General features: G+C 46.6%; 1 protein-coding gene across 3 annotated transcripts in view; it reads left to right on the forward strand.

The window, feature by feature from the left end:
* The window catches only part of Jam3 (junctional adhesion molecule 3), a 76906-nt gene extending 63486 nt beyond the window's left edge, over positions 1–13420 (forward strand). Inside the window, exons 2-10 of one of the 3 annotated variants that reach the window (XM_063256117.1) lie at positions 2699–2855; positions 3869–3934; positions 4352–4465; positions 8225–8377; positions 8822–9024; positions 10005–10104; positions 10360–10489; positions 10575–10629; positions 11076–11216. In XM_063256117.1, coding sequence (XP_063112187.1) covers positions 2792–2855; positions 3869–3934; positions 4352–4465; positions 8225–8377; positions 8822–9024; positions 10005–10104; positions 10360–10489; positions 10575–10629; positions 11076–11144 — 954 coding nt within the window. In that variant the 5' untranslated portion in view covers positions 2699–2791 and the 3' untranslated portion in view covers positions 11145–11216. Of the gene's footprint in view, positions 1–2698; positions 2856–3868; positions 3935–4351; positions 4466–8224; positions 8378–8821; positions 9025–10004; positions 10105–10359; positions 10490–10574; positions 10630–11075 lie in introns of all 3 variants that reach the window. The other 2 variants (XM_023566159.2, XM_013155629.3) reach the window with 2 other exon arrangements.
* Positions 13421–14661: the final 1241 nt, after the last annotated feature.

The raw sequence follows: 14661 nt of genomic DNA on the forward strand, positions 1-14661 counted from the left end.
ATATTCTCTTGCCTCAGCCTCCTGAGTGGCTGGAATTCCAGGCAGGTGCTCGGCTAGTTATTACTAAATTCTAAAGAGGGAGTATAGGCTATTGGCAGTGAGCAAAGTAAGGAGTTAGGATGTTTGTAAGTGAAAGAATTGTTAGGTTTAGTGTGAGAATTCTAATAAAGGACTCTTAGCAGATCTGGGTCCCCTGGCTGCCTGTGACACCTGTTTAGGGTAGCTGGGTAGGCATGAGGTCACACCAAGGTTCTGTAACACTTTCAGGTGACCTCAAGTGACCCTTGGGCAGCGCGTTGTTCCCACACTGATGCCCCAGCATTATGTGGGCTGATAATGCTTTCTACTTGTCAGTTCTATGCACAAGAAAGACTTGTGTGTCTGCTTGTATTATACCTACTAAGTTTTGTGTACTTTTTTATTTAGAATGTTATATTTGCCTTTGATATTGGTCTCTTGTGAAAGCTAATACTAAGTTCTGGTTATTTTAATAATTCATGCTTATTTGTGAAAAATAACCAATAATTTTGTGTTACAATCTGTAAAACTTCTTATTGTAAATACAGTAGATATGGTTTTTATACTTCTTCAGAACTCAGTGATGTCCTTTTATGCTACAGAATAGACACATTTGGAACCCTAAGACTGAAGAGGAAGGAAGTGCCAAAAGATATATAAAAGAAAAAGCTGAGAAAAGATAGCAGATTAGAGGGAAAGGCTGTGTTATGCAATGGAAAGACAAAATAGTGTCTCTTTATTGTCAAAAATTCATAATATAGAAATAATAGAACTTGAAAGAAAAAATAAGACAAAAAATTCCAATACTGGTCAATGATTAATAATTCTATGGGTGGTGTTGGCAGAGTTGACCAATGTCTAACAAAAAATATGGAAAACATATTATAAAATATTTATGCACCTTCTAAACCAATATGGAACTCATTTATTTATTAAAAAATGGGATTCTAAAAGCCATTTACAGTTTAGCTTAGGTCTGATAGACCAAGTAATTGAGAAATACAGGGTCATGAAACACCAACCAGGATGTCTGTGATCAGTGTCTTTGTGTTTAGTGGTAGATATTTTATACAAATATACCACCCGCATAATAAAAGGAAAGGCCCATACGACAGTGTAAGGTGTGCTGTTCAAAGGAAGACAGTATGCAAAAGGGACTCAGAAAGACACTAGATACTGCTGTCCAGCTTGTAATAGTGTGTTGAGCAATGGATGCGTTACGATATACCATACACAGAAATGTTATTGAATGGATTAATAAAGTTGTCAGCTTTGTATTTCCTGTATGTTATAAAACTAATGAAAAATATGCACTGTTTGGTCATCTTGTATTTAACTGGCCTGGTGAATGATTAAGCAGTACGGGGAATCCACTTCTTTGGCCTCATTTTTGCCAGATTTAATTTAGTACATCCTTTGTCCCAGGACACAGGAATAAAAGAGGTGCTTATTACCTTAGTTTCTTTCAGGTTGTTAAACAGTAAATTGGTTTAGTTTTCTCTAGAGATTTATCATAAAGATGAATCTATTGGTCTTTTTAGAACTTGACCTTGTAAGGCCCCCATAGTTGCCTTAGCAATGAACTGATCTTTTATATCCAAGATCATCTGCTTGTTGCCAACTGAAGTATTTCCACCTTATCAATGAGTATGTTTCTCCCCAGTAAGATAGGCTCCTATCCTTTCTTGTGGTGCTTAGTTCTCTCACTCATTTTCTCATTTCTCTTGGTTTACACTTGTTAAAGAAGGGAACTGACAGATCTTGGAAACAATCTAAATGCCCATCAACTGAGGAGTGGATAAAAAAGATGTGATATTTTTATGCAATAGAGTACTAGTTGGCCATAAAGAAGGATACACTGGAGACTTTTATAGGTAAATGGATGCAGTTTAGGGCCATGCTCATCAGTGAAATAAATTAGACAGACGTGTAAACATTGTATTGTCTCACTAGTATGAGAAGCTCAAACAAATGTACATGTATATAGGTACATGTATATAAAAAGGTAATTAAGATAGTGACACTGCTGACTTCTCTGAAGTCATTGAAGAGAGAGATCTGTGCTGGGATTGTTCAGACAGTTGAATGCAGATGTCTTGTGCTCTGGGTGAATAATTTGGGGATGACAGTTTGCAGTGTATGTACCATTGTTGCCCCTGATGGATGTGCTTTGACTTTTTCTTTCTTCTTTGGAAATAAGATGGGTTAGGTGGTGAGGGAAGAGGGAGCAGACTGCATCCTGCTGTTGTCCGGTCAGGTAGCGCTGGCAAGTGTGAGTCACTGTGCAGCCTTCGCTGGCCTTTGGGCCTATGCTGTGGCTGGTGTTCAGATGTCCCCTCGAGGCCTCATGTGTCCATAGGTGGGGCTTTTCAGGGGTGGCTGCATCTTGGGTTTGTGCTGCATGATGGTGGGATTGATTCACAGTGCAATGCTATGATTAAGGGTTAGTGCTGTCTGCACTAAGGACGGGCAGCCTGAGTAGGATACCAGGATAAGACAGAAAGGACAGAAAGAGCAGCTTGTCTCTTGCTTGCTTTTGCTCTTTTGTCCACCGTGAACTGTTTCTCCTCTGTGATGCCCCTCTGCCAAGGCACCCTACCTTGGAGCCAGCTGACTATGAATTGAGACCTCTACAAACTGTGAGCTGAGTAAACCTTTCTTCCTTTATCTTTTGGCACAGGTATTTTGCCTCGGCAATGAGAAAAGTAGCTAAGTCCAACACTGGTCCCTAATCACAGTTACTTGTGGCTAATCTTGGTGTATCATCTGAGTGATGGTGATCATACCAAAAGGATTGTGTGTGGCCAGTTTCCTTAGAAGGTTCCCAGGTGGCCTTGGTAAGCTACTCAGAGCATCCTTTGTCCTTACTAGTGGGTCGCTGGGAGCTTTCAGACTGATGGCAAGGTAGAAAGCGCATATGTGTGGGATATATTTCTGGTCTCCAGGAGGAGTGGCTCAGGGTTTCCAAAACAAAGTAAAACTGTTGTCATTTGTCCTGGTGCCGTAACTTTCCTTAAAAGTAAATATCTTAGAACTGTTAGCAACTCAGGTATATTTGTGTTTTCCATCTCCTTTTACTCATTTCATTTACTAAGACAAGAGTGATACCTTATATTAAAAAATGGACCACAGTGTAATGGGATGAATACAAAGAGCTGGATCTTGCCATACATTAAAAGAGAGCAGTGGATTGCTGTGGCCAGCAACCTGTTCCGTGTAAGGAGGAGAAGGCCTTTGTGTGTGTTTCCTATAAGTCAGCTTTTGGAGGCCTCACTCAGTGCTGTTTGTATGAAGGCCTCCTTTGGGAATGGCAGCTTTCTGAAGAGCCAGGTAGCTGAAGGATGGCATTTTGTAGGTAGTTAATGCATCTACTTGATCTTCCCTCCAAGACTGAGAAATTTGAGACCATGAATGTAGCATATCTTTATATCCTCAGTGGTACACATTTGGCTTCATGAAAGTCACATGAAGACTGGGGCAGACTTCTTCAGGGACCAGAAAATGAGATGAAAGCAGAGGAGCATCCAGACCTTAACTAGCTGATAACTGCCCAGAGGAAGTTGATGCTGACCTAGGGGCTCTAGCCCAAGAGTTTGGCTAGGTGCTAGATACTGAGAATACTTTCGCAGGACTTGGAGTCTGGAAGGCAGCGGAGAGGCCCGAGGGAGGAGTGGCAGGAGTTCTGAAAGGGAACAGTCAATTGCTGCTGCGGCGTGTTGCTGAGAGTTTTGGAATATAATACTTCTCTGCACTCTGTGATTAATGACTGTCACCTATGTGTGGGGAAAGCCCAAGTTTTTGCTGTTTAGAAATGTATCACCTCTAATTTGGCTTTTCTTCTTCCCTTTAGGCTGCTTGATAGAGGCAGTGAATCTCAAATCCAGCAACCGGAACCCAGTGGTACAGGAGTTTGAGAGTAAGTACACAATGCTGCAAGGAGGCTGGGCACCCTCTAGTGGACACGTGGTTGTCTTACAGTCAGCGCAGGACATGCTTGGGGTCTCAGCTGTGCTGGGGGTGATCTGGGTGCTAAGCAGTGTGCCTGTTAGAGCCATGTATCACTCTGTGTGGGCTACATCACCTGACACCTGCTTACTGCTTGGCTTGTGCTTAAACAACAAAGAAATTGTTTAAAGTGAGTCACAATGTTAGTAGTATAGGTTTTCTGGCGAATAGGTTTTCTGGTGAAGCCTATTTTCTCAGAGACTCAACCTGGAGATACCTGGTTGGTATCTGCCTCTCTTGCCCTAGAGATGGCTTGTAGGGTCTAGGCACACATGTGAGTCCGGAAGCACTCTGTAGTCACAGGGCTCACTTTCCCTTTGCTCATTAGGTGTGGAGTTGTCTTGTATCATTACGGATTCACAGACCAGTGACCCCAGGATCGAGTGGAAGAAAATCCAAGATGACCAGACTTCATATGTGTTTTTTGAAAACAGAATTCAAGGTATGACCCTTGGCCCTCTGCCTGCTGACCTTCCTCTCGTCCCTAGGCTGGGACATGCAGTAGTGACCAGAAAGGTATCTCAGACTACTGACTACATTAATAGCCAGAACTGTGTTTAAAATGTACTATTATGAAGCCAGGCATTGTATCACATGTCTGTGATCCCAGCACTGGAGAAGCGGAGGCAGGAGAATTGCCATGAGTTCAAGGCCAGCCTGGGCTACATAGTGAGTTCAAGGCCAGCCTGAACTATATAATGACACTGTGTCTAAAACAAACAAACAACATTTTGCCATGAAAATTTCAAATGCAAAAGCAGTATATTGAGCTTCCCTGTACCTGTTGGCTTATGTCAGCAAATATTAACTAGTTAGAATGTAACTCTATGTAACAATCCATTTTTAAAATCAAACTTTTAAAGTTAAAGCATTTTTAGTATTAGTATTTGGTGAAGTAAGAATTCCTTAAGGAAAACAATGTAGATTTTATAGTTCCGTGTTTCTGGAATAGAAAGCCAGGTGCATTGTGGTCCAAAATGAATCTGACACATGGAAGGGGTTTGCAATGAGGTATTCTTTCCTTTTTCCCTCTTTCTGTTGGCTGTTGTTTATTTATTCATTTATTGACTTTAAGAATTTCATTGGTATGTGACATCCTAATTCTTTTTTTCCTCTTTCTGCACCCCCATTTTAAAAAAAATTTTCTGCTAAGATCAGATTTATTTTTTTTTAAAGTCTATGTTGGGCTGGGGATTTAGCTCAGTGGCATAAGCGCCCGCCTTGCAATCAGGCAGTTGTGAGTTCCATCCCCGGTACCGAGAAAAAAGGAAAAAGACCAAAAAAAAAAAAAAAGTCTTTGTCAAGTTAATTGCCATCAGCACAGATTAAAAGTCAGGCTCACAGGCCAAAAACCCATAAAAGGAATCTTGGTTACTATTCTCTCATTGCTGAGACAAAACACCTGATCTCCATAATGAAGGAAGGGAAAGTTTATTTAGCTTTCAGGTTTTGGAGGTTTCAGTCCATATGCAACTGATGCCAAGACAGGGTGGCGTGGCTAAGGGGCAGCAGTGCATGGTGGTTACGGCAGATACCAAAAGTGATGAAAGCAAAAGCACAAAAGGGAGAAGCAAGCCACTTCCCCTCCGTTATGCTGTGTGCCAGCTCCCTGCCCCAGGGCAGGTGCAGCACTCACACCGCCAGGCCAGCGCTAGACAGCGAACCAATCACAAACTCTGGATCCAGCCATCTTTGAAACGCCTACCCCTCCATGGGAGGTTGTGGGGGGATGTCCAGACATGAACCATAACAACATGTAAGGTAATTAGATATACGTACAGCCATTTTTGAGGAATAAAAGCAGGTGTTCTCAGCCATTTTCTGCTTATGACCTGTGCCGGGAGTGTACAGGCGAAGTAATCAGGACAGTGGCACAGAGGCCACCCGTATGTCCCAGGGGTTGTGCTGGCTGCTTCCCCAAGGGAAAAGCAGTGCTGGACAGGTTAGCAGACATCATCTGGGGCCAAGCACCAGCTGCCAGGGGATATGGCCTTGAAGTAAGGACACCTTCTTGTGGTCTGGGACGGTATGCAGAATGGCCAGCTCACTAGGCAAGATGGGATGACTTGGAGAAAGATGTGGGGCAGAAGAGAAACAATACACAAAGATACAAACCGAAGAGAGCTCTGCGTGAGAGAGGGATGCAGGTTCCTCGCTGTGGCCAGGCCTAGAGCAGAGAGAGAGAAGCTGTGGAGCAGGAGCCCAGACTGGGCCGGCTCCCGGCCAGGCAGGTGCCCCAGTGTGGCGAGCGCAGGTTCTGGGAGAATCAACTGGAAGGCTGAGGGAGCTGTTCTGCCTTAGGGAGTGGAGCTGCCGGCATAGCCATGGCATGGAGTAGGACTGCCACGTTTCATCTGCAGAGCCCGCCTGCAGGAGCGGTGGGCACCCTAGACTGAGTGTGGAGGCAGTGCCCCCTTGGGCAACTGCTAGCGAGGGCCTCAGCCGTGCAGAGGGAGGAAAGGGCTTCATCTTCCTTTGGCCAAAAGGGAGGCAGGACCAGACCTACAGGAGTAGGCACTTTGAGAGTACTCAGAGAACTTGCAAGTTGAGAAGGATTTTATGGAAATAGCCTAAAATGTGGACATTCTGGTTTGGGTTCTCTGCAAACCAAAGATATGTTTTCCCCTACTAACAAGGGGTACTTCCTCAGCCCTTATTTTTAAAGAGATGGACATGTTATTTTCAGTGAAATAAGTGTTTTCTTTGGCCACATAGGCTCCCTCTGCTAAGTGCATACAGTTGGGATCATCAGAGAGACCAAGTAAAACATTCTGTAAAGAATTTTCTGGGAATTAACTTTTTTCTCAGCCATACAGATGGGGATGAAAACGAGGATTTTCCGCACAGGACACGCAGGTTGGAGGAACACTTGCATGTGCTCGGCCTTTGCATGTGCTCTGCAGGATTGCACTGAGAGCACCACATTAGAATGGACAGTTGAACGGTTGTTTGCAGGGTACATAGTTGTGCAGCCAACACCACTATCAGATTCCACAGCATTTCATTGCCGTGAAGAGCCCCGTAACTGTCAGCATCCATCATGGCCACCAGAAGCCCTGCGCCTGCTTTCTGTACCTATGCATCTGCCCACTCCCAGCACTTTGTATGAAGGAATCTTAGTCCTTGTGTTTGGCATCTTTCACTTAGCATGGTATTTTCAAGATTCATTCACACTGTAGCAGGTGTTAATATCTCCTTCTTTATGACTTTCATTGTAGGTAAAACATGTTTTCTGTCTTCCCTGGTTAATGCATATTTGGGTTGTTTCATTTTGTGATTGTTACCAGTAATGTTGCTGTGAACATTCACGGTCAGGTTTTTGCATGAATATGTTCTCCTTTCTGAAAGATAAGTGACCAAGAGTATATCCGCGGATCATGTGACAGTGGCATGTTCAGTTTTCAGAGACATTGACTGTTTTCCAAAGTTGTTTCAGTGTCTTACAGTCCTACTAGTGTTGCATTCCTTGCATCCTTATCAGTGCTTACCACCAGACTTTGTGATGTAGCTGTCTGAGAGGGTGGAAAGTAGCACAGTATGGCAAGATGTTTTTGATTTGTATTTTGAACATCTTTAAATGTGCATATCAAGCAGTCTTACATTTCTTTCGAGAAATGTCTATTCAAACCTTCATTTTTATTTTTTTACTTAGTTGTAAATACATATTATAGATAATAATTCTTCATCAGATACATGATAGGCAGATACTGTGTTCTGCTTTGTGGAATGTATATTTGTGTTCTCTAAGGACAGTTATTTTTAAGCTTGACGATGTCCAGTGAACTTGTGTTTTGGCCTTGTGAAGATCGAAGTCCATAGTCTCATCTGGATGTTAGGTCATTGGTACATGTTGTGAGGCTCAATTTCTTTCCTTTGCATGTAGATACCTAATTGTCCCATTGTCCCAACATTCTTTTTTTCCCCAGATTTCTTTTTTTAATACTTACTTTGTTTTTCTTTTAGCAGAGTATCCCTCTTGGGAATGATGAGAAAGAGATGCATTCTCTGGCTTAGCAGAGACATACAAAATGAGTACTACTTATACTCCAGAGTCTATTTTTGGTACTCATGTTACCAATAGGAATAAGTCATGATTCCTGTCCTTGGGGAGTTCATTCCATTATATGGAGAAACAGAATCTTCTTCAAGTGGCAAAGATGTCTCTAAAAAGTGTTTTAGCATTGTGTCTTCTTTTCCATAGGGGACCTGGCAGGTCGTGCAGAAATATTGGGGAAAACTTCCCTCAAGATCTGGAATGTGACACGCTCTGATGCAGCCCTCTATCGATGTGAGGTGGTTGCTAGAAATGACCGCAAAGAAATTGATGAGATTGCCATTGAGCTAACTGTGCAAGGTAGGAACTTCTCCTGGTCAAGCGTTTTCATCTGTCAAGCCTCATAGGTTGCTAAGGGTAAGAGATCAGTTCTTATTCTGATTTCTTTCCATCCAGAGCTTACTCCTGGGGGTGTCTTATAGCTTAGGGAAGGGAGCTAGTGAGGCTGAGGCTGCCTGTGTGAGTGGGAGATGGCGGGAATGGAGCCGCTACCCTTTTCCTAGGGTGCTCCAGCGTCCCCCGGCTCCTCTCCTGCCCTAACGTGGGAGGAATTGGGAGCTCGAGGGATCAGGTTTGTGGTTGAGCACCGAGGACAGCATGCAGTGTGGCAGCAGGTCAGCTGGGAGACAGCAGCAGTGCAAGGTCACTCAGCTGGGCTTCCTGGTTGGTAGCTGATTTATTCAGGTGTGTTCAGCTATGTTGCCTCGGTTTAAAACTTCTAAACAGCCCATGTTTTTCCTGCAGTGAAGCCAGTAACCCCCATCTGCAGAGTACCAAAGGCCGTGCCTGCGGGCAAGACAGCGACGCTGCAGTGCCAAGAGAGCGAGGGCCTTCCACGGCCCCACTACAGCTGGTACCGCAATGATGTGCCACTGCCAATGGACTCCAGGGCCAACCCCAGATTCCGAAACTCCTCCTTTCTCTTAAACTCTGAAACAGGCACTCTGGTAAGCTCTCTCTCTTTTTTTTAATCCGTACTGGGGATTGAACTCACAACCATGTGCTTGCAAGGCAGGCGCTTATGCCGCTGAGCTAGATCTCCAGCCCCTGGTAAGCTCTCTTCTGAGAGGTAAAGGTGATGTCTTTATTGAACCAAGCAGTGCTTTTTATAGAAAGAATGGTTATTAAGAGAGATAGTAAGACTGCATGCTAAGACAGGAGTTAAATATCCAGGATGTTAGGGATTCTACAGGAGTGAGCGCAAGGGGTAGTAAAATAAAAGGGGAGACTGCAGACTGGAGAGAGACCGAAGAAGGATACTAGACAAGTGCTGTAGGCAGACATTACTTGAGTCCAGTGTGGCTAATCAGTTGCACAAACTATTGTGAGACATCAGGGGAGCTTGGCTCCTGGCTGGATGTTCGATGACACTGGTGCTGCTTTAGGCATGATAGTGAGTGTGGCCTTGAAAAGTCCTCATCTTCAAGAGATTGAAGTATTCACTGATGAAATGTGCCACTGGTGGAGCACGAGTGGCATGGAGAGAGGAAACCAGACGGGTCAGGCTGTCCTGCCAGCCAGCTGCCCTGGGCTCGCACTCTGTGTGTTCATCAGGGAGGTCCCGGCTGTGGAATGCCCAGCATGTGTGGTAGTAGGTCACCGTAACCGATAGGACCCTTGGTCTTTGTTTAGGCCGAAGCATTGCCTGAGGAGCAGTCACTGTCACTGTCTGCCGAGTAAAAGTGAAGCACAGCTTCTCATTCTGGGGGTTGCCCAGCTTTGTGTCTGCAGTGCTAGTGGGATGTGCTTGGGCCCCTCTAGGCAGGAGCAGAGAGAACTTAGCAGGAAAAAGCTGACCAGTGCCAGAGAGGGAAACAGGAGCAAGACAGCAATGGCTCCCAGCTGCTGACACCCGCAGCACCCGGGGAGGCAGCGGTGGCCTTGGCCATCAACCGTCTGCTTGCTGAGCTGCCACTTTTGGAAACAGGTTTTCAGCTCTGTGCGCAAGGAGGACTCCGGGCAGTACTATTGCATTGCTTCCAATGACGCAGGCTCAGCGAGGTGTGAGGAGCAGCAGATGGAAGTCTGTGAGTTAACCTTTTGAAAATATTTCATTGGAAAATTGGGAAATGAATAGGACTTTGACACTGAATTTTAGATCATCAGTTTAAACATTCCAGATCTTGGAACAAAGATTCCAGGTGTTTGCTGTGTGTTCTGGCAGGGAAGGCAAGTGAGGGCAGTGAGCTAAGCGGTGGGGTGGGAGGCACAGCAGGCCAAGTGTTCACCAAGGATGGACGGGCAGTGCGTTGCATCTCTTCACACAAACGTGCTTTCTGCAGATGATCTGAACATCGCAGGCATCATTGGAGGGGTTCTGGTCGTCCTTGTGGTCCTGGTCCTGATAACGCTGGGCATCTGCTGTGCATACAGACATGGCTACTTCATCAACAGCAAACAGGATGGAGAGAGGTGGGCTGCCTTCCAGGGGAAAGCAGGCACAGGCCAGCATTCACAGGGCAGCCGCACCACTGATGCTTTGTTCTTCCACTCACAGCTACAAGAGCACGGGGAAACCTGACAGCGTTAACTACATCAGGACGGATGAGGAGGTGAGGAACCAGAGCACAGGTAGCCTGTAGGACACGAGGTGTCTATATGGCCCAGCCAGGACAGCCTGTTCCCCACTGGACTCCCAGGGCCCCATGGGAAGATCCACTCCCAGTGATGGTGCACACTTGCAGCATTCATGCTTTGCAAGCCCCAGTACACATTACTGTGTTTATTCTGTGTGTGTGTGTGTGTGTGTGTGTGTGTGTGTGTGTGTGCGCGCGCGCACATGTGCACACACATGTGGGTGGGAATACTGGGCAGTGAAACCTAGGGCCTCCATCCTGAGTTAATCCCCACCCCTTTTTATTTTTAAGTAGGGTCTCAGCCATTAAGTAGCCATTTTTGAGCCAATTTGAGATTCGCTTGCCCCAGCTTTCTTCCAGTGCTCTGAGCCCCTTGCTGTCCAGCTGTTACTGCTAATAATCACTGTTTGATTTGTTTTCAGTTTGGCCCCAGCTCCCTCTTCCGAGACTTGCTTAGTCCACACTTAGTTTGGCCAGGTTTCCCCTTTTGACCACCCAACTCGGGCCCTGGGTGTGTTCTGACTGTGGGCCGGCTTTACAGGGCGACTTCAGACACAAGTCCTCGTTTGTCATCTGAGAGCTGGCGGTGTGGCTGAGCACATGCAGATACCTCTACTGGACTCTCCCTTGGGGCAGTGCACCCCGCCAGCTGCATGCACCTGGATGCCTCCAGACACTCAGGTGGAAGCTTTGTATTTTGGCCAAAGTTGACTGCTACGCCTTTCTTACTCTTTAACAAGCCACACGAATAAAAGAGCCTTCAAGACGACACAGTAACCACCACAAAAAGGTCAAGTTCGGCGAGTTGATCGCGTTTGTGGCCAGTGCCATGGGGTGGTAGGTGATAGCAGCGGCCTATCCACAGCAGCTCACTCGAGCTGCCCACTGTGCACCCGTGTGGTCCCGTCACAGCAAGACGCACCTCCAGCTCTGAACCTGAACAGGGCTGGCGTATGGGGTTGTGTGTGGCCTAACCCTCCCCGCAGTCTCTTCTCAAAGCCTGTCCACCTTAGAAATCTTTCTGACCTATGTTTGAAAGCACCAGACTGGGGAGGGCTAAGGGCTTGAGGGAAGAAGAGCTTGTCTTCCCCAGGAGGCCTGGCTGTCTGCAAGGGGATCAGGATTCAAGGAAACCCTTTTGTGTTAGGCTCAGTCTGAAATGGTACTGAAATACACTTTTCTATAGGTCTGCTTATTTTATAACACTTGACATTCTAAATTTTTGCTAAAGATGTATTTTGGTTATTGAAAATTTCTATTTAAACTGTAAATACATTGTCATACAGTGTTTAAAAACCTATTTTTTTAAGAATTCAGCTGACAGTGGAAGTTCTAGGATACTAATGTTAAATTGGAAAATACCAGTAATTCTTTTACCCAGGGAGTCCTCTGAAGGAGGCTGTTGGAACATTCATTCCTTTGTCCATCCAAGTGTTAGAATATGCCTAAGAAAACATAGGCTGTCCGCATCAGACCACGGTTAAAGACACCTTCCCGTACTCCTACTCAGCACTGTGGATGCCTCCGCACTGTCCAGGGAAGCCTGAGAACACCTCAGCTCTGGACTGCCTGTGTCCTGAAACAGACCACACTGCTAGGCTCCGGGGGCTGGCCGAGCCACCCTTCCGAGTGGGGGTGGCCCCAACACCTTCATAGCCCTGGCCAGATTTGTCCCCGCCGGTTTGATGGTAGTCCATGTGCCGCAGAGTGCGGTTGGGTGCTTGGGGGCAGCACATCCTGTGTGATATCCCAGCCTTGGGTTCCAGTGAGGCCTGGTTGTTGGCGGCTCAAGACATTCAGCAGCTGCTACTTGCTTAGCAGTAGTTCACTTTGTGCAGTGCCTAAGATGGCCCAGGCCCAAGGCGGTTTTGAAACTGAGTCTGCAGGCTATTTTTTTAAAGAACCCGAATCCACTGGTCCTCTTCCCCCTGGAGACGGCACCCGGCATCACAGGTCCTTGCTCCTCACAATAACTGTGTGGCAGAGGCCAGCCTGTGGTGAGGACAGGATAGCGCCCATGTCCACAGCAGTTTTCTCATTTTGATCTTGAATTTTTTACCTGCCTGACACTGCTCACATTGTGGGGACACAGAAACATCGTGGAAAAGCCTCGGCTCCTCCAAGGGCAGGTGATTTCAGGTGCTGCACATGGCCATGTCAACTCCTGGCATGGACGGGGCCGGTGCCAGAGCTGCTCATGGTGCAGGTTCATTATGCACCCCAGCAGGGTTTTTGCGTGGAATGCAGGCCTAACCTTAAGAGTTCTACTTTCAGGGTCTTAGTTCTTTAGACTTCCAGTTATTTTTGTTGAGTACTGGGGCTGTGTTGACTGGGCTGGTATGTGACACGCCATCCTTTTGATGTTGCTCTTCTGCACTCACCGGGAGGGAGGCTCCTGTTTTGGGGTGTTTGGATATCACAACCCCACTTCCTTCCCACTGGCTCTAGGGCCTATCTAGGGCCTATTGGAGGTCGACACACTGTCCCCTTCCTGGGGTCTCTGTGGTAGGACAGCCCAGTCTTCGTTCTCACACCCCAGGTTGTCTTTGCACCAGTGCCCTGGGAACTGGGTTTGACAGGCAGTGTGGTGACACGGCTGGGCCTGGGAACTGCAGGGAAGGAGCGCTGGTCAGCGGCGGTTGTGCAAGGCTGTCTTGGGGCCTGTGGTAGGAACGTTGCTGTACATAGTGTCACAGACTTGTACTAACCCACATGTAATTTGGTGTTTGTTAAAAGCCTCATTTATAAAAACTTTAAAGACATCGAACCTCCCGCCTGTCTTTGTCTTACAGTTGGGTGCTCATCTCCCTGGCACTTTGTTATGCAGGTTCCCTGGCAAGGCACGGTCCCTGCCACTGCTGCAGAGAAGCTGAGTCTACTCGATCAGAAGCAGCTGGGCGACTCACTGTGCCAATGGCGAGGCCACCTGTGTCACTGGTTATGTGGGGGTGTGCTTGGGCAGAGTCTACTGGCTTTCCATGTCCTATACCCAACTACCCCACACACACCTAAATCAGTGACGGGCCGATGGGTGCAGTGCACTTGTCTGGCTAGCGTGCCTGAGGCCCCGGGTTCCAGCACCGGCACTGCAAGCACAGCAGGAAAGAGTGCAGAGAGGTTTGGGGAGGGCCATGCATGGCACAGCTCTGCATTCACCAAAGCAGAAGGCACACTGCCCCTGACCTCCATGCGGTTCTTCCTGCCACTCTGGGAAGCAGTCCTGGAGGTTCTCCACTGGGACCGTCCTTACCAGGTGTGACCACACGCGAACACTGACTCTCAGTGCCACCCAAAGGAGAGAAAGCGGGCTTAAGACGACATTGCTGTGTGTCTTCATCTTTTTCACTGAATCTGGCTCTTCCCCAAAGCCAAAATGACGGTGACAGACAAGCAGCGTGAACTGATCTGGACACTGCAGCTGCTGTGAGATTGTAGCGGAACACAGAAAAAGACGACTCTCCCACTGGCTTCAGGGTGGGGCAGGTGTGTTTGAAGCAATGACCATGGGTCTTTTAAATGATTTTTAAAAATAAAGAATTATTCATGTATTTTTAGTCACACTTCATATGTTACATTCAGGTGTAAAACACCACCCCAAACCCGGGGTGGCATAGTACATCTGTAACTCCAGCACATAGGCTGAGGGCAGAAGACAGAGTCTGAGGCTAGCCTAGGCTGCACGAAAAGACCCATGAAAGGCTAGCAAAGTAATTACAGCATTGAGATCCAGTACGTTATAATTAACAGGTTCCCATGACAAAACTTTCAGTAACTTTAAAAGAAGCAAGAAAACTCCAGAGTTAACTTCTAGTACTCTTGCTTCTGTAATATTGGGGTTAAAATCTAACCGGACCAGAACAAACCAGACTGATAAGCCTAGGGGTGCACCTGTGGTCGAGGCTGCCCAGGACTCAGGCCGAGGCTGGAGGATCTCCTGAGGCAGGAGTTGGGCCCAGCCTCGGTGACAGAGCACGACCTTGCTTTTAAAAAACAACGAAAAACAGTGGC

The sequence above is a fragment of the Cavia porcellus genome, unplaced genomic scaffold (assembly GCF_034190915.1).
Source record: "Cavia porcellus strain 051 isolate PalLab524CR breed Dunkin Hartley unplaced genomic scaffold, mCavPor4.1 scaffold_9, whole genome shotgun sequence".
Lineage (NCBI taxonomy): Eukaryota > Metazoa > Chordata > Mammalia > Rodentia > Caviidae > Cavia > Cavia porcellus.